The sequence below is a fragment of the Herpailurus yagouaroundi genome, unplaced genomic scaffold, assembly GCF_014898765.1.
Source record: "Herpailurus yagouaroundi ecotype Mexico unplaced genomic scaffold, PumYag 250, whole genome shotgun sequence".
NCBI classification, from domain to species: domain Eukaryota; kingdom Metazoa; phylum Chordata; class Mammalia; order Carnivora; family Felidae; genus Herpailurus; species Herpailurus yagouaroundi.
In genome coordinates, this window is record NW_024412467.1 from 18,267,107 (window position 1) to 18,287,342 (window position 20,236).

General features: G+C 41.7%; 1 protein-coding gene across 1 annotated transcript in view; it reads right to left on the bottom strand.

Annotated features, from left to right (window-relative positions):
• Positions 1-20,236, bottom strand: part of BMP6 (bone morphogenetic protein 6) — a 159,078-nt gene that overhangs the window by 18,460 nt on the left and 120,382 nt on the right. Inside the window, exon 2 of the mRNA XM_040460567.1 lies at positions 13,931-14,123. Coding sequence (XP_040316501.1) covers positions 13,931-14,123 — 193 coding nt within the window. The remainder of the gene's footprint in view (positions 1-13,930; positions 14,124-20,236) is intronic.

Sequence of the window (20,236 nt, forward strand, 5' to 3'; positions counted from 1 at the left end):
TAAGTAAAAGAACTGGCTAGCAAGGGGCGCCTGGGTGGTTCAGGAGGTTAAGCATCAGACTTTAGCTCAGGTCATGACCTTGCAGTTCATGTGTTTGAGCCCTGCATCAGGCTCTGTGCTGACAGCTAAGAGCCTGGCACCTGCTTCGGATTCTGTGTGTGTCTCCCTATCTCTCTGCTCATGCTCTGTCTCTCAAAAATAAATAATTGTTAGAAAAAAAATTTTTTTAAAAAGCCTAGCAAGCAAGAAGAAAGCAAACAGATTCGGAGTTTTCCATACTAACATGCTGCCTTCTGAGATCAATATGAAAGACCGCCTGTGGCAAATGAATAAAATGCATTTCTATCCCATCAAATATCTGTGAGGCCAGTGAAAATGTCTAAGTTAAACATTTTAGATTTCTGAGGGGAAACAATTTTTCCTGTTTACATGGCTTAGAGTTAGAAGGAAGTTCTATTGTCATCTTTTCCAAGCTTAAAACAGTAGGTAGAGCTAAAAGTAGTTTACTCAGCTGCTGACCAGGGTCCGCGGGGGGCCACTCTTGGGCCTGCCATCTTTAAAGCGCTCTCCGATGTGCATGTGTCATACCTCCTGTTGACAAATTACCCCCCAGGACTGAGGTAACTGTAAGCAGGGAGATGGGGGTGTTCATGGAAAACAGCAAGAGGGGAGTGCAAGTCCAAAGCTTTGAAGTGAAGATATAAAAAGACATAAATTCTGATCTAGAAGGTTGGAGAAGACCCTCATCCAGAAATAACACAGGCGCTATGGACAGCAATGTGGGAAAATGTCCCGAAGGCAGCATGAGACGTGTCCATGTCAGAGCGGCACCCTCGAGGAAGAAGACATAGTGAGAATTTCAGGGTGCCACGCTGCCCCTGAGGCAAAGGGGGTCCGCTGTCACTATCTACAGAGCTTCGATGACGGACCTGGCAAACGATTCTTAAGGCCTTGTAACAAGGATGCAGAAAACCTCAGTCTGGGACAGGAGTGTGGCAGAGATGGTACGAAGAGCTAGAATGAACTTTTATTTTGAAAAAGTAGGGTTTATAATAATGGAAATGGGCCTCTATTACAAGAGAAAGCAGGATGGGACACAAGTCCATTGTCCACAATAGGAAAGAAAGCAGAGAGGAGAAAAGGAGAAAACATGAATCAGAAACTAAACTTGGGGTAAAGGGGGAAGGTGTTGAGGGGAAGGATTAACAATCATGACGTGGAAAGCATGAACTCCTCGGGGTTAGTGGAGACCCGTGGACACAGGGAGCCTGACGTTCTCTCCTGACTGCTCCTGAGTCACGCCGGGTCCCCGGGCATCTATGATGTCTCTCCACCACCTTCCCAGGCCGTGCAGTGAGAACGCTGGTCCTCACTGCTTATGAGACCAGTGGCATACACAAACACAGCCTGGCAGCTGAGTCCAGAAAGATGGAAAACTCTGTGGCTCACCAGCAGTGAGGCAGTCTCAAATTCAGATGTTCTTTGAATCTACGATGCCTGGGTCCCATGGGAAGAAGGTGAGCTAGAGCATGCACTTAACATGATGGGACTAAATGGACAAGGAACAACAACTATTCACTGTGTGCTTTTGATATGCAGGGTGCACCCAGAGCCTCTCCTTTATTCCTTGGGGACCCCGAGAGGCAGGTCCTATTACTATCTCTCTCCTACAGCTGAGGGCATGGAGCCTAGAGAGGTGAGGTATATCAAAAGTCACACAGGTATTAAGTGGGGTGACCAGAACTTACAATCAGAGCCCACACTCTTGGCCACCACATATCTCAAAAGCAGAGTCAAGAAAAGCACAGGGCCCAGGTTGAAAACTACTGCACCAGGGCTCAGAATAAGGTAAGGGTTCAAATCTACTGCACACCAATGCCAACATCAGCTGGATGCAGAAACGTGTTAAGATACTTGGAGCTGGCATGTGATCAGAAATCACGAGCAGGTTCTCCTATCAAGGCCAGGGAGGAAGAGGTGAAAGGTGCACACAGGAAGGGACCAAGATGGCTGACATCTGCTGAACTCTAGGGACCTTCTCAGTCTTACTCTACTCTTTTTCCCACGCACAATATTCTCTGTTTAGACTGAGAACACTACTGACACATATTCACCCAGCCAGGGTGAAAAATTAAAAAAACAAACAAAAAACAAAAGGAACAACTTCATTAGCTCACCCTCAGTGTTTCCAATAACTCAGGTATTTAAGAGATGCTATTTGGGGCGCCTGGGTGGCTCTGTTGGTTAAGTGCCTGACTCTTGATTTTGGCTCAGATCATGATCCCATGGTCCATGGGATCGAGCTCCAAACTGGGTTCTGCGCTAACAGCACAAAACCTGCTTGGGATTCTCTCTCTTTCCCCCTCTCTCTGTCCCGCCCCCCTTCACTCTCGCTCTAGCTCTCTCTCTCAAAATAAATAAACATTTAAAAAAAGACATTATTTATGGCAAGTCAATGAAGTGGGTCAGGTCTCACCAACATCTATTTACTTTTCTTCAATGACATATAACCTTCTTAAGTCTTCTTACTATAAAAGTGTAGCCTCAGGGCCGTTGGGTTGGCTCAGGCTGACAGGTGTCCAACTTCAGCTTAGGTCATGATCTCAAGGTTCATGGGTTCGAGCCCTGCGTCGGGCTCTGTGCTGACTGACAGCTCAGACCCTGGAGCCTACTTCAGATTCTGTGTCACCCTCTCTCTCTCTCTGCCCCTCCCTAACTCGTGCTTGCTCACTCTCTTGCTCTCAAAAATAAATAGAAATATTTAAAAAAAAATTTTTAAATACAAGGATTCCCTTCTGAATCTTATCTAAAACATGTATAACCAGTGGATAAAGAATCCTAGGGTCTGGCCAAAGTGACTGCCATTAAAAAAAAATATTTTTTTAATACAAGGATTCACTTCTGAATCTTATCTAAAACATGTATAACCAGTGGATAAAGAATCCTAGGGTCTGGCCAAAGTGACTGCCATGACTGGACTATTTGGACTTCCTACTTGGATGACTGACATACTCAAGTTAATACACCATGAAAGAAGATTCTGAAATGAGAGAGAGACAATTTTGAAAGAATTTACTGGGGCGCCTGGGTGGCTCAGTTGGTTGGGTGGCTGACTTGGGCTCAGATCATGATCTCACAGCTCGTGAGTTTGAGACCTGAGTCAGGCTCTGTGCTGACAGCTCAGAGTCTGGAACCTGCTTCGGATTCTGTGTCTTCCTCTCTCTCTGCCCCTCCCCCTCTTACACTCTGTCTCTTGGTCTCTCAAAAATAAATAAACGTTAAAAAATTTTTTACAAAAATAATTTACTGCCTATTTTGTTCTCTATCAACTCACAGAACCCCATGTTTCATGCTGAATATGCATTCCATCTTCAAGGATACAATAATTTTATTCTCAGTGTTATCTAACCTGAGTGAATGAGTTTCCTCATACTGTGATCATCCTGGGAAAATTAAGTTCTTAACAATTAATAAGCCTAACAAGAGATTTCTAGAAAATGTAGAAATTTCTAGAAAATTTCACAAATTCACCTTGGGGCTAGAGTTGACTGACCAGCAAGTCACTTGCAAAGACTTGTGGAACTAGTGTTGATGGGCAAGGTGACCTCTACGTGGTCCCTCCCATTGCACAGCCTCCAAAGCACCTGCCCTTGTAGGTGACACTCCATCAGGCTGAGAGGCAGACCCATGGCGAACACAGTGGGTCTCTTTCGTTTTCACCCCCAGGGAAGAGCAGGAAGTATCTGAGCTCCTAGTGGCCAGCTTTGGTCTTTCCTGACAAATGGCACCCATTACAGTCATACTGCCCTAGACAAGGTGCAACTTTGCTTACTACTCACCATTTTACTAGAAATATTCTTGATAAAGTAGAATTTAGATGTTTGAAGCAAGCAGATTTATGAAATATTTGATAAGGTGAGCCTGTGGTCTTGTGCCTTTATTTGTTCAGAACATTCCTCTACCTATGTCTAGACTTAATGGTAAACTAAGATACGAAACGACATTCTTATAGTGATGAACTGACTTTATATGCAATGAGGTGAATTTAAACTTCAAAAAGAATGGAAGTCAAAAGCCAATCATTTTAGAAAGTGAGATAGTAAAGCAGCATTTTTACTTTCTTCTTACATATCATATATAGAGAATTATGTTTAAACTTTTATCACTAAAAGGACAGAAAAGAATAGGATATTTGAAAACAGCCCTACGAATCAGCGTAAACTGCTACACACACATCAATTTGAGTAACAAGGGTGAAGGCACATTATTATTATATAATTATCTAAGCTGTCATTGATTTTATGCCACTTTTTATTAACTAATTTTCACCTCAAGGACTAGCATGGTATAAAGAGATGTTTCAAATGGCAAAGGCAACTTAACTCTGTATGGAATATTCCATCTTCAACAAATGAATACAAGTCACTTTGCTGACAGAATATTAACCTAGCTAGCACTTACATGCTGTTTATTACCTGAATGCTTTTACACATGCTAACGCCTCACAACCACCATAAGAGGTAAATGCCAGGGATACCATCACAGGTTTACAGATAGGGAAACTAAGGCACAAAGAGGTTAAGAAGCTTGCTCGCAGTCATACAGCCAGTAAACGTAGAGCTGGGATTTGAACCCAGGCAACTTTGTTTCAGTGGTGCACATGCTCTTAATCAATCATCAGAGCGGTGGTTCTCAAGTTCAGCTGGCTTCCTGTTGGAATCCCCGGGAGAGCTTGTTAACACACAGACTGCTGGGCTCACCCCCAGAGTTTCGGGGCATGGGGCCTGAGAACTTGCATTTCTAAGGTTCCCAGGTGATGCTGCTGGTCTGGGAATGACACTGTGAGAGCCACTGACCTACAGCATAGTCCCCCTCCCTTGAATAGGACTAGCATTACCTTCACATGCTTTTTAGACTTAAGGTTCAAAGCTAACTGCTCTCGAGAGTTCTTGCTCCTCTCCTTAAAACAGTACAAAGCAAATGTAGAATGCTCACAAAGTAAATGTTTGATTGTCTTTATGGATTGGCCTTACCCTCAGGGAGTTATCAAGTTAGCCTAATAATCAGAATCACAAGCAAGATCAAGTCCAAAACAGCGGTATCATTAGAAGGCCCACTTCTCTGTGTCGAGGACAGAGAGAGGTAAAGTGGATGACTTTCCACAAATTCACAGCTACCTAACCTGCAAAATAATGTTCTCCTTCACTGGGGTATATACTCCAACATGCTCGAGTGATCAAGCACAGACTGAATGAGAAATCCAGCCAGCTTTTAAACATGTTATGTGCAAATGTTACGCTGTCATTGTCATCACCAATCCTACATTTCCATATCCTGTATGATCTAGGGAAATAAAACAGGAAAAATGCTGTTCATCTGTGACTTTTCTTTAAAAAACAACAACGACGACGACAACAACAACAACAACAACAACCCCAGATGTCTTGCAAGATAGTCTTAGCTACTACCATGGCCGGCCTCCCACAAGGCTGGACATCCTGGTAAGAAGATTCACGTGACTAAGGTGCGTCGGTGGCTCAGTCAGTTAAGTATCCAACTCTCAACCTCGGCTCAGATCATGATCTCACAGCTTGTGGGTTTGAGCCCCGCATAGGGCTCTGAGATGGAGCCTGCTTGAGATTCTCTCTCTTCTCTCTGCCCCTCCCCTGCTCATGCTTTCTCTCTCTCAAAATAAATAAATGAACTTAAAAAAAAAATAAGAAAGAAAGAAAGAAAGAAAGAGAGAGAAGAATATGCACATGATTAAGGCAATCTGTTTCTGGGAACGAATAATATGGAAGGCACAGTTTCCAGAAATAAAGACCTATTTTCATGTTTACCAAGTTACCACTTGGTAACAGTCCCCAAACAACAGTTTCTCTTGCCCACCACACCCTGACTCCCCCTCTTCCCCCAGGTGGAGCATTCTTTTGAGTATATCCAACTCTTTATGATAACCTCAATTCCTTTCTGTAATATTCTCTTCTACATCGTGCCTATGCAAAGAACAGAACTTAGATTGGCTAAGGAGCAAGGTTCAGTAGCTTCTTGAATTTTTTTCTTGAATTTCCAGTAGACCATTCTAGGTATGACTTCACTAAAGAGATGAAACTAACTAGTTATATAACCTGAGCTGTGGGTCAGCTGTATTGTCCCTTTTTCAGGGGCAAAGGAACAAATACTGAAAAGTTCAATGCTTGCCTGAGGCCCACACTGAGTGTGCCAAAGATTATCAAGTCGGCAAGTAAGATTTCAGGAGTCCCTGAGGATCATACCTGTGAAAGCCAGATACAGAAAGAGAAACAGGTGTGGCTTGGTACAGTGATAAAGGGCTTTGATTTCCCTCTGCCCCAGGTACAATGAGGTTCTCTAATCCCGGCTTTCTCAAATTTGCCCTTCTCTTCAAAAAAGAACATAGTCTCAGGTATCTCACCTTTACCTCAGTGAAGATAAAGGTTCGCGTCACTTCAGCAAGCAGCACTGAAAACCCAACAGCATTTTTAGAGCAATCAATCTACAAGAAATGCTATTCAAAGGAAATTGCTCTCCTAGATCCTGGAACTGGATCAAGTACCAGGTTCAGGTCCTGTTCCCAAAACAACACCATTTGGTTAATAAATCAAAAGCAATATTTGTAGGGATTCATTATAAAGATTTCACCATAAAAATAATAAAAATACTATGATTCAGAGACACAGCCTTCTGGTTATGATGTAGCAAACTAACATTCCCACTAAGAACAACTGGGGACAAAAAGCCCATTTGTCATCATCTTAGAGCAATAGGACAGTCAACTCTTGATGGGTCAATTTCACAGAGAAAAAGAAAAACACATGGAGGTGAGCCCCGCATTTGTATTCTCTTTGTATTGCCTTTTCATTTCAGGACATTGGATAATTCCTAGCCTGATGCATGGGTATCAGAAAGGAGCAGGAGCCTATAGCTTGGAACAGTATCTGCAACTGAGGATAAAAACTGGAGTTTCAGAAAGCAAGGGCTTGAAGGGCTAAGGTCTCAGAGGAAAGGGGCTGCATAAAAGTCAGCTCACAGAAGTTTGGGTTCACTTCCTCTAGGGCCTTGGATCTTTAAGTCCTGTATACCTTGAAGTCCAATGTTTCCATGTGAGATATTTGCCAAATATTAGGCTGTGTATGCCTAGAGTAAGAAGTTGAGAAAACAAAGAGAAACTGCTTAAAAGGCAAAAAGCAAAGCAGAGCTTTTGGCAGTTTCTTCATTCTGGGGAGTTAAATACTAAAGCTCAGAGCCCACCAAGGAAGAGGAGTTCTGGTAAACATCCTAGACTTTCAGCTGAGACTCCCTGAAAAGCTAAGCTCTAGAAGAAAGGGAAAAACCAAAAACAGATAATCCTTAACACATCCTTAAATACCCCCATTGGAACAAAAGAACAAGATGATCATGGTGTATTTTGTCTGCCTTCCAGAAGAAGTTAGAGTCCACTCTGGAAAGAGATAACAGTATCTATTAAATATTTTCCATAAATAATTTCCAGAATTTATTTTTTAAAAAGTATCAGGCATGCCAAGAAATAAAACCAAATGAGGAAAAATCAAGGGAACAAATAGATAATGGGAACAGACCCATAGGTGATCTAGACAATAGAGTTATCAGACATGATCTCTGAATCAAGCCTTGTATAAAAAGGATAATAAATGACAAGTTAAGCTTGTTCCAGGGATGTATGGTTGGTTTAACATTTGGAAATCATTTAATGTAGTATATCACATTAATACTTAGGGAAAAAATCATATAATCATCCCCCCAAATTCAGAATTTTTTAAATAAAATTTCACACCAATTTCTAACATTAAAAACTCTTAGCAAACCAGAAATAGAGAACTTCTTTATTCTAATAAAGATTATCTACAAAAACAGTTTTAGCAAACATCATCCTTAATGGTAAAATATTAAGTCTTCCCCCTATAAGATTCAAAATATCATAGGGATTTCTAATCTGAGACAGAAATCTGAATCAAATTCAAAATTTTACTGGATGTCCAGCTAGCATAATAAAAACAAGAAAAACAGAGGAAGATAAACTATAAGAATTACAAAAGAAGAAATAAAACTGATATTTATAGATGGCAAGATTATATTTATAGAAATTCCAAAATTTTGCACAAAAAAATTTTTAGAATGAATATGTGAATTTGCAAGGTTGCTGGATATAAGATCAACATACAAAAATAAGGGCATCTTGGTGGCTCAGTTGGTTAAGCATCCAACTCTTGACTTCAGCACAGGACATGATCTCACAGTTCCGTGAGTTTGAGCCCCCTATTGAGATCTGTGCTGACAGCACAGAGCCTGCTTGGGATTCTGTCTCCCTCTCTCTCTGTCTCTCAAAAATAAATAAATAAACTTAAAAAAAATCCAAAAGTCAATTGTATTTCTATATGTGAGCAAAAATAATTAGACACCAAAATTTTTAAAAGCTAATAATATTTACAATAGCATAAAAAATCTTCAAAACCTGGAATATTATAATGTTCTATAAATAAGAATAATGTAATAAAAATATCCAAGACACAAAAAATTACAAAGAATTACTGAAAAAAGTGAAAGAAAGCCTAAATAAATACCACATTCTTAGACTGGAACATTCAATATTTGTAAGAGTCAATTCTTTCCAAATTGATCTCTAGATTTAATGCAATTGCAATTAGAAGCCCAGCAAGTTTCCTTGTGGAAATTAAAATGGTGATTTTACAATTTATACGGGAATGCAAAAGGCCATAAGTAGCTGAGAAAGTCTCAAAATCTGAAGAATTTAGATACCATTTTTCAAGACTTCTTATAAAACTGAGAGAATGAAGAGTTTAAGATTGGTGCAAGAAACATCAATCAATGGAATCGAATGAAGGTCTCAGGCCCAGACCCACACAAACATGGCTACCTGGTTTATATTGGAGACGCCACTTAAGTGCATGGAAAAAGGATAGTATTTCAATAAATGATACTGGATCAATTGTGTATTTCTATTCTTACACAGTGAGGCTATCTACTTCACAAGTTCACTTAGGATCTCTAATATCTATTACTTTAGTGAGACCATTATGCTGAGCTGAAAACTTTCATTTTTAAAAAAAAAAAAATTTTTAATGTTTATTCATTTTTGAGAGAGAGAGAGACAGAGACAGAGGACGAGCTGGAGGGGTGCAGAGAGAGAGGGAGACACAGAATCCGAAGCAGGCTCCAGGCTTTGAGCTGTCAGCACAGAGCCCAATGTGGGGCTTGAAACCACAAAACATGAAATCATGACCTGAGCCAAAGTCAGCCGCTTAACCAACCGAGCCACCCAGGCACCCCTGAGCTGAAAACTTTCATATCCCACTGCCTCTTGGTCATCCACTCATGCTTCAAACATGTCCACACCTGAACTCCTCCTAACTCCCCTTCCCTCGCTTATTCCTGTGTTCCCTATCAATATGAATGGTTCCAAAGAGCACTATCAAACTAAATATTCTGGAGACATGTGTTTTTGCCCTTTGAAAGTTATTTTCTCTCCTGAAACAATTTTATATTGTATATTTATATCGGTGAACTTGGCCAAAAATTTAGTTCAAGCAATAATTCAATCTGAGATTGTTCCCAGGGACTCTACTAGCTTGGGTTTTGGGTGGCCTGAAGAAATTTTTCTCAGTTTCAAAATCCAACTCTGATGCAGCATTGCCTTTTTCCCTTGATTCAAAGATGCATTTCTTCACAACCTAAGGCTACTTAAGTCAGGATGAAACACATGAACTAAAACAACAATAAAACTTTGCCTATCTGCAAACAGAGGAGTATGTTGTGACATTGCTTATTATCAAGAGGAACTTAATTTTAAAGTTAGGAATGAATTCTCAATCTAAATGTCTTCCAAAGACTGCACCATGATAGAACACAGAAAAGTTACCATATACACAGAAGACGGACTATGACTGCCAGCAATGCAATTGCCAAAACATATAGAGCAGAATATGGAATTTCCAACCTAGCAGCAGCGAGTGGGCCAATGCCTGTACCAAACTGTACCATCTTTCAGACCCTGAAAACATTTCTGGCGGGCTTTCAAGAGATGATGTTTGACTTTGACTTCTAAGTGGACGAAATTCAAGTAAGAACAGTAAAAGACTGTCTTTAACCCAAGAAGAAACGTAGGTGAAAATGATCTTCTTGAAAGTCTCAAAATTGCACTATTAATCTAAAAGTGCTATCAAAGTAAAGATCATGAGTACGTGCTATGGAAAGCAACAGGCTACCATCATGAGCGGAAGGTCCCAAGGTATTCAGAGCAGCATTTACACTCCAAGCATGAAGACAGCTTAGGGTGTACGAGTTTCAGGAGAACATGGTAAAGTAAATGGACAAACAGATAATACTAGGAATAAGTAAAGATACTTTTATATAAGATTTTCTAGTGTTTTTTCTCATCCACACCCTTCCTCTAGAAAAGCTAATAGATGCTCAATAGCTCAACAAAGGTTTTCTTTGGAAAAACCTGGAAAGCCAAAGCAGGGCCTGAATTCTAGCACATCTGGTCCCCAACAGAGCCCCATCTCATTGGACATCCAAACAGAAGCATCCTTTGGAATGCTTGCATCAAAGCTAAGCAGATGGATATAAGGGATGTGCCAGAAAGGGACTGCTGACCTCTTTCTGACACTTCAGCTTTATCTTGGGACTGTCCCCATGTCATCGGGGTGACTTTTGGGAAACAGCAGGTGACAATGGAGGCCTAAATTGGGCTTGGCAAAATTCATATGTGCCACGTTTCATTCTCTAAAAGGAAACATGCTGGCCTGCTTAGCTGATGGGGTCAATGGTTAAGTCCTCCTAGCAGGGGGATATGTGAGAAGGCTCTTTCCAAACTCTAAGTGCTATGCGAGTGCCAATTTTCACCAGTGTCATCATAGAACCATGATGATGTAGAATATCAGATATTAACACCATGTGCAAAGGGCACCCCGTGCTACTCTGATTTAACTGTGAGCACTGCTGGGTTGCTAACCAAATGCTGCTCTATGGGTTGCTCCAGATCTTTTCAGCACTTAGATTCTATCTCAGGGCTTATTCTCAGTTTTTGAATAAAGTATCAAATGTTTCCCTGTTCTTACTCAAAGCGCCATCTATTCAAGTAGTCACTTTCTGGAACTTACCTAGTCCAGTGATTTCTTATCAGTAAGAGGAATATGTTTCTGCAGAATTCATAGCAATGGCCTATCTTCCAAGAATCTTTTCTGACCCTGCCCTGGGTCAGCCTTCTTAGCTGCTTTTATATCAAGAGGCCCAACATATCATTTCTGCCTTAGCTGAGGCTATGACTTCAGCACCAGAAAACCTGCCTTTTTATGTTTTTATTTTTCAAGGATGCCAACTATTTTGCAAAGCAAATGTTTGTTAAATTAAGTTAATCCATCAAATTCTCCAAATTTCACTTAAACACAGATTAGACAAATAAGTTTCTTCACAAGCCCGGAGGATCATTTTTAGCCAGGACACCCCAAGACGGTACAGATGGGGAGATCAAACCTTCCCCAGAAGGAGTCCTGCAGTTAAATCTGGAGGCCTCAGGAAGAACATTAAGAGACAGCAGGAGGCCTGGGCTCCTGGCCCACCGATAAGAAAAGAAAATCTCCTGTTGGCCAACCCGGAGCCCTTCAAAAGCATGAAATTCTCCCAAACCTCCCCATATTTCCCCTTTCCTATGCACAAAAGCTAAATACCTCCGACCGCCAAATACTCCCATCCTAGAAGGCAGAGAAACTACAACTTTGCTTTGACACAGTCATCAAAGTTGGGACCGTTTGGGATTTTGTTTTCCAAACTCGCTGCTGGCCTCGAGAAAGTATGACGCCACCATGTTAAGCACAAGGCAGCTGTTCATTTTTGGCTAGAGTTCAACACAAACCTTACAAATGGTCTGCTAGCTCTATTTGTTAAATAATAATAATTTTGAAAAATCCCATAGTTACAGAAATCCCAATCTAGTGTTTTCACTAGAAAGCTTTTCCTGCAGAACAGAGAAAACCATGTATTCCAAACAAATGCCTGAGCCAGAAAGGTACTGGTAGGTTATTTTTTTTTTTTTTAATGTTTATTTATTTTTTGAGAGAGAGAGAGAGAGAGCAAGTGAGCGTGAGCCAGGGGAAGAGCTGAGAGAGAGAGAGAGAGAGAGAGAGAGAGAGACAGAATCCAAAGCAGGCTCCAGGCTCTGAGCTGTCAGCACAGAGCCCAATGCAGGGCTCGAACTCATGAACCACAAGGTCACTACCTGGGCTGAAGTCGGACACTTAACCGACTGAGCCACCAGGTGCTGGTATCAGTAGGTTATTTCTGCCAGATAAATACAGTGGACAAATAATTAGGCAGATTGAAAAATCAATGGCTAAAGCAGGTCCAAAGAATCACCACTGAGTATAAACTCTCTCTGAAACCTCAAAAGACAAAAATCTACCAACCAATAATTTATTATTTCAAAAGAGACCCTGCCTTAACACTTATTAACTATGCTTTTATTCAGGAGTGAAAATCAGACATCAGAAAACTTTCCCTTCTTTCTGAAATTTTGGTTTATAACAGATACCACAATAGCTATATTTTGCTTATTATATAACCATCCCACCTAAAAACTCACATACAACCATCAGTGCACATGTTCCACACCATGACGTGTCCCCAAAGCCTGGCATGTGTCTTTCCTTCTTCTCTGGTTCCCTCATTACAGACTTGAAAATGCACAAGGGCCAAATGTTGGCAGTGCTCTCAAAGTAAACCTTTTATGGGGCAAGTTAAGGTCCGTTATTATTTTAGTGTGCCTATTTGTGGCATACCCACACACAGATCCATAGGTCCAGGAGAAGCCAAAGTCATCCCTAAACCTTCGGACATTCTTGGGGAAGTCAACAGACATCCAGGACCGAAAAAGCAAGAATCGAGACTTGGTGTATAAAACCAATGCTGGCGAATCCCTTACAGAGTTTGTAAATGTGGAGCTCCTTTCCTCTCTGCATTCGCTTTCATTTTTATCTGCCTACTTACCACAGAATTGCCAGGCTGTCACAACACATGCTGCATTTCCACGTCACGAGCGCTCACATGGAAGCATGCGGTGGTGCTAATCTGTGCGTCGGGATCACCAGTCTCTCTGGACTACCGAACTGACTGACCCCCAAATACTAAGCACAAGTCAAGGTCACTGGCTTGCTCTCTTGTGCTACAGGATTGCACCAGCTGCTGTAATATTTCTCTCCTTGGCCCATCTAATCCTCTAGAAACCACTCTGTGGAAGTTTTTCTTTATTGGTGAGCAGCCCCAAGAACATGTTCTGTTGAAGTTCTTTTGTAAAAACAGCCTGGCCTCATTTCAAAAAACAAGAATAATACAGGCAGGGTGGGGAGGGGGCGGGGCGGGGCGGGGCAGGCGGGTCTATTGTTGCCCTGAACCCAAATGAGAAGAGATACATTCGAGACACACAAAGATATATTGTATCATTTGGATGTATATGTTATATGCAAACACACAGCTTTCTATTAACTTGAATCAGTATCCTTTGCAAGCATCCTTACGTAACTGTCACGTGTGAATCTATTTTAGCCACCTTCTTGCCCATCATTCAAAGTAGGCACTGAAAAACGGTGGGATATGTTTTTTGCCCAATAAGGCACGTGTTCTCTGATCACAAGGATGCTTAGTAAAGACCGTCCACTGGCTTGCTTACGAACAGAAAACTCTTTGGAAAAAATCTTCATTTTAATAACAAAAAATCTCCCTGCTGGCCAAACACTACCATTCAGAACACATCCCTTGTCATGCTCATGGCTGCCCTTGGACTCCACATCACGTTCCACAGACACACTCGGGGTCAGACGATGGCGGGGTGAGAAATGGGGGCCAGCCCCACCCTTTGGGGTTCCTTGCGCCTTCATACCTGTGCTGATGCTCCTGCAAGACTTGATAAATGCTGATAAGAAAAGTTTGGTTTTTAAAACTCCCCACAACACAGTCCTTGTAGATTCGGAATTCTGCAGCCGTCACCGCCTCACCCTCAGGAATCTGGGATAAGTTGAACTTGAACTCTTTGTGGTATCGCTGGCCAGGGGAGAACTCCTTCTCGTGCTCCACTATAAGATTAAACAAGAGAGAGTGACAACTATTGTTACTTGACTAAGTGCCACAGGCTCACCTCAAGAAAGCCGCCCCATTTTCATTCATAAGTGGATTACCGGTTACCAATGGCTTAGGAGAGGGGATGGGGGCGGGGGGGGGGGGGGGGGTAGCAAGAACCAACAGAGGCTGACCTGTCACACAGGCTGAGATTAAAATCCCTCATTTGACCCAAGGATTAAATAAAACTCTTAGATTCTATTTGGTTTAAATACTTTAAATACTTAGTTGAAGTACGTTGCATAAAAGCAAGTTATTTTAAACTCTTGGCTTTGGATGTCCTCATCCATGGAGACAAGAATTCACAGGGCTTCCCAAGGAAGTTGTGAGAATGGAGAAAACGAATATGATGGTGCCCGGTGATCCTGGCCCCGGTCACCCCCTCCCGCCCCCTTGACTTCCTGCTGCCTGGTCCCCCTCAGATTGGTTCACAAGTCACCATCAAGCAGTTGACAAGACCAAGGGTAGCCCTGAGCTGACCTCTGAGGGGGATGGTGGGGGAGGGTCCTTGTGGTGGAGGGGACCGAGGAGTGCATTGACCTCAGCCTGAAGCTCCAAGAGTCCTCGGATTTTGCCTGCTGCTCTGTGGCAATTTTTGTTGAGGGGTTTAGGGTAAAGCTTCAGAGAAAATGCCACTCTTAGCTCAAGTCCACTGCCTTTCCTTCTCCAGGAAGAAAGGGAGGGCTGCAGGAATCTGAGGCCAGGGCCCCTCCACTTAATCTTTGTGTGCAACCCAAGTGTGGGGACGGACACGTGGAAGCAAACTGCCAATGGTATGCATAGCTTGCGATTTTCTAAGGCTTTTCTAAAAACTGGGAAAGATTTGAATCTGAATGTCATTTTTACTTTTTTTAAACATGTCTTTTTTTTTAAGTTTATTTATTTATTTTGAGAGAGAAAGCACTAGAGCAGGGGAGGGGCAGGGAGAGAGAGAGAGAAAGAGAGAGAGAGAGAGAGAGAGAGAATGAGAATGAATGAATGAATAAATCCTAAGCAGGCTCCATGCTGTCAGCACAGAGCCTGACGCGGGGCTCCAACTCACAAGCCATGAGATCATCACCGGAACTGAAATCAAGAGGCAGACGCTTAACCGACTGAGCCACTCAGGCGCCCTTGAATTTTTTTTAAATGAAATCTTTCCCCTGCATGAAGATAAATTATGGAAAACTACAACCGCTGATTATCATTTTTCAGAGTCAGCTTCCAGTTGTCTATATAAAGTCCTGTGTGAGAGAAATGGTATCAACCTCAGATGCTTAACTCATAAACGTAAAAATTAAAAAAAAAAGGGACTGCTCTGCTTCCCACCATAAATCCTTGACTCTTTTCTCCAGGGTTTGGAAACGCTTCTGCCCTACTATTCCTATTGGTTTTTTTTTCTTAATGGCAACCGCAGTGAAATCTCATGAGTAAATTAATCCTTTATGGCAGAGTTTTCCCAGGGCTGTGGGTAGGAAAAAAAAAAAACAACAAATTATTTGCCACCTCCAACTGCCCATTTTCTCCCACATGTGTTGGAGATTTAGCTTCTTTAAACAAAACAAAACAAAAACACCAATAACTCTTTATAAGAACCTAAGACCTCAATGGCATTTGCGGAGGAAGCTAAGGAAAAGTTAAGCCATGTATAGGTAGGAGGTTTTAAATAAAGAATTTCTGTAACTGCCATGTGAGTATGCTAAAATCTTTTAGATTCAAGTTATCTCTTCATTTGGGGGGTGGTATAAAAAATAAGCTTGGACTTGTGTAAGACTTTGATAATTAAAAAAAAGAAAAAAGAAAAAAAAAACAAAACCAAGATCTAACCACAAAGTAAACCACAGTTCAGTCCCAACAAGAGAACAGGTTTTCTAATTTAGTGGCTAAGCATGAAAAGCAATCTTGTTGGTGAGTTCACCTAAGGACACCCATACATGAGGGTATATCACTTTTCCCTAAAACTGATCTGCCTTTTAAGTGTGATATGTTATCATTGGTGGTTAAAAAGTGAATCAAATCTGATTTCCCAAACAGACTTTCTTAAAAACAAAACAAAACAAAACAAAAAACCAGTCACATAGCTTTTCTATAGGGCCTTTGGGTTGCTTAAATTTTAATATCAATAAATAAAAATATATTGTTAAGATTCATTTGAAAGAATGCATACGAATTCCTCAAAGAAGTCTTTCAATCACTATTAGTATAAACAATAGTTAGAAAGAATAATGGATGTGATACAAGATATAAGATAGTAACAAGATATTTCAGTTATAAGAAGTAAACAGAAACTTCAATAAATCAGGAATGTGGTCTCTAGTTCTAGACAAGTATATCACCCCCAATAAACCACAGTTCTGTGTATTCAGACTACTGGGTGGTCCCCCTCCCTCGGGGTAGGCTCCGTGACCTTCTCTGTACCCATTTCATTCAGCAACAGTGCTTCTGAGTGACTTCCAAGCTTTGAACTTCCTTCCACTTAGACTTCTTGGAATGCTTATCTGGGGGAAAGATGGTTACCATGTAAGAGGTCCAAGTACTCTGACCCTCTATGCTATGAGGAAGCCCAAGCTAACCATGTAGAGAGACTGTCTGGTACATGAAGAGACAGATGGAGGGAGAGAGGGAAGAGTCCAGTCAGTCTCTGACCACCTCAGCTGAGGCACCACACATGTTATAAAGATGCTATCTTAGATGCCCAATCCAGGGGAGACTTTGGAGGACTCCAACCCCAACCAGCATCTGTCTACACCTGCATGAGAGACCTTGAGCAAGAATCACCCAGTTGAACCTGGTCATTTCACAAGACTGTGGGAAGTAGCAACACATTGTTTTAAGCCACCGTGATCTCGGGTGGTTTGTTACACAGTAATCAGTAATGAACACAAAGAGGACTAGGGAGGACAGGAGAGGATGAGGAAGAGATGGGAAGTCTGGGAGAAATCACATGCAATTATTAAGGATTTCAAAGTGCTGGGAAGCAGTATGTATGACTGAGGAGGAATCCTGGCAAATGCTCACAGACAAATGTGAAGAGTTAAAGAATCTAAAAATGAGAAACTAGGGGGTACCTGGGTGGCTCAGTCAGTTGAACGTCTGACTCTTGATTTCGACTCAGGTCGTGATCCCGGAGTCATGAGACGGAGCCTCTCATCTGGCCCCATGCTGATCATAGAGCCTGCTTAAGATTCCCTCCCTCTCTCTCTGTCCCCATCTCTCTTCCTCCCTCCCTCTCCCCCACTTGAGTGTGCTTGCTCACTCACCCTCTAAAACTAAAAAAATAAAAATGAGAAGACAGGAGCATCGTTCAAAGCCTCCGCCTTATTACAACACGAATTAGAGCTCATTGCCTTATTATATGCATTTTCCCAGTTCTCTACTGACCCCACATTACCTTGAAGCACTTTGAACTTTCTTTTACCTTTCCTTTATTCCTTCTTTGAGGAGATTCAGGGATCTGATTGCCCCCACCTCATTTTCAGCCCTCTGACTCAACCCCTTTACTCCACTGTCTTCCAAACCTCTCTTGAAGCCTCTTGGCTGGAAGTTATACCACCTTCTTTCCTCTCCCCACGATACTTCAGCCACGAGTCATTAGGAGTTTGCCTGGAACGCCTCTCTCCCCCAGTCTTTTGCCTACAACTGAATTTACATAGTGTGTGCACTAATGTCTCATAGGGATACAAGAAATAAATGCAGTTATGTCACTGCTCACACGTGCATTTGAAGACCACAGTGGTAAAACTGTAATGTTTCCAGCAAGCTTAGCGTTCCCCCTTCAAGGTCTATGATTCTGGACTCCTGAAATATCAGACAACTCAAGAAATATGAGAGGTAATGAAAGGGAGAGGGCTGAGTTCTGAACTCAGCACTCAAGGCTATTTTGTAACTCCTAGCCTTTTGGCATCTCAATGGTGGTGCCAAACACGCTACATGATTGAGTAGTATCTAAAAGCGTTGATGAAGGGTCATTCTGCCAAACTGGTTTTGAATTCCAGCTCCCCTTTTCCTGATCTGTGTGATGCCGAGCAAGATATTAGCCAAAATTTGTTATCAGTTAAGTGAGAATCATAGCATTTCTGAAGATTAAGTGAGACAATCTATACACAAGAGTCAGTGGTAGAGTAAGTACTTAATAAATATTAGTTGTGATGATCATTAGCTGATGCTTGAGAATCTAGCTCTACTGATGGAGTATGTCTTTGCTGAGTAATTAAAATTTACTTCGGAGTCTTTAGATAAGGCCAATCAATGGTTCCTCTAAATTACCTTTTTAATTTGGAGAGAGGCATTCTGTGTAAAGGGCAGTAAGTCAAATCACTACATTGAGTATCATCAGTCTTGGTGTTTGGCTAATGAATACAGTTCTGTGTTCTCTGAGGTGGTAATTCCTAGAACTTTTTTATTTCACAGACCAGTAAAAACTTTTTAACAGTAACGACCTTTTGCAAGTTCATTTACTTTTTCCGTTTGCCATCTTTGAAAGCAGTAGAACAAACAAAACGACAAACTGCATCCTTTTAATTCGATGATCATTTCTAAAGGTTCTTTTAACACCAAATAAAATAGAAAGGACATAGTTGGAGACCATATACAATCCCATATACCAGGTGAAATATCAGACCAGCACCGGACCTTTGCCCAACATGCAGGAACCATAGCCCAAAGGAGTAGAAGTTCCTAGTTGAGGATTCAAAATGTAAGTTATGTAATACTATATATACAAAAGGATATATGCAACTTACGAAGGTAATGAAGCATCCTAACAAAGCACTGAGGAAACCAGCACCCAACTGGAATATGACAAATACTGTGTTATTCCTCCCTGGTGGCATCCCCGGCACCTGCCCAAAAAGTATCTAGAATCATGAATAGTGCCCAGCACTGTCTTGCCTTTTAAGAACTAACAGTTTCACTACATATGCATCACTAAATCAGTGTTTTTTCTTTTTTCCCTTAAAGTCTGTCAGAGACATAATGGAAACTTTATAGGCACACATGGAAAATCCAGGCACGGTCACAGCTAAGAGTAAGGCAGCCCAAGCAGATGGCCATATTGCCCGTCAGCTGGTGGGGAGGTGAAGTCCCATGGGTGTGGCCTGGCTGCTCTGGAGGCGATGGGTGACTAATAATTCTTCTTCTTCAGTTCTACGTCGTACAAATCCACTGAAAACACGGACGTTTTCTTAACAAGCGCTGGCAAGGATGTGGAGAAAGTTAGAACCCTTGCGCTTTGCTGGTGGTGACCTAAGATGGGGCAGCTGCTATGGGAAACAGTTTGGCAAGTCCTCAAACACACACCGAATCACCATATGATCCAGCAATCCCACTTTTAAGTACAGACAGGTATCCACAAGAACTGAAAACAGGAACTTCAACAGATATCTGCACACCCATGTTCCTAGCAAGATTCACAGTAGCCAAAAGGTACAAGCAACCCAAGGGTCCACTGATGAATGAAAGGATAAACAATGTGGCAGAGACAGACAGAGGAATATTGTTCAGCTTTAAAAAGGAAGGAAACTCTGACATAGGCTACGACATGGTTAAACCTTGGGGACGTTATGTGAAGTGAAATAAGCCAGTCACAAAAAGACAAATATACGCACTTACATGCGTGTCAAATTCATAGAGACAGAATGTAAGAATGGTGGTTTCCAGGGGCTGGAGAGGGGAATGGGGAGTGAGTGTTCAGTGGGGACAGAGTTTCAGCTTGGGAAGATGATAATGTTCTGGAGACGGATGGTGGTGAACTTGTACAATTAAAAATGGTGGAAGCGGTAAATGTTATGAGTATTTTACCACAAAAAAACTCAAAATGGGCATTTTTCTTACATAATCACAATGCATGATCACAGCTAAGTTAAATAATTCATTTTCTTTTTTCTTTTTTTTTAAGTTTATTTATTTGAGAAAGAGTGCCAGCAAAGGAGGCGAAGACAGCGACGGAGAGAGAGAATACCAAGCAGGCTCTGCACTATTAGGGCTCCATGTCATGAACTGTGAGATTATGACCTGAGCTGAAATCAAGAGTCTGACGCTCAACTGACTGAACCAGCCAGGTGCCCCCATTACTGTTTTCTAATATCCAATC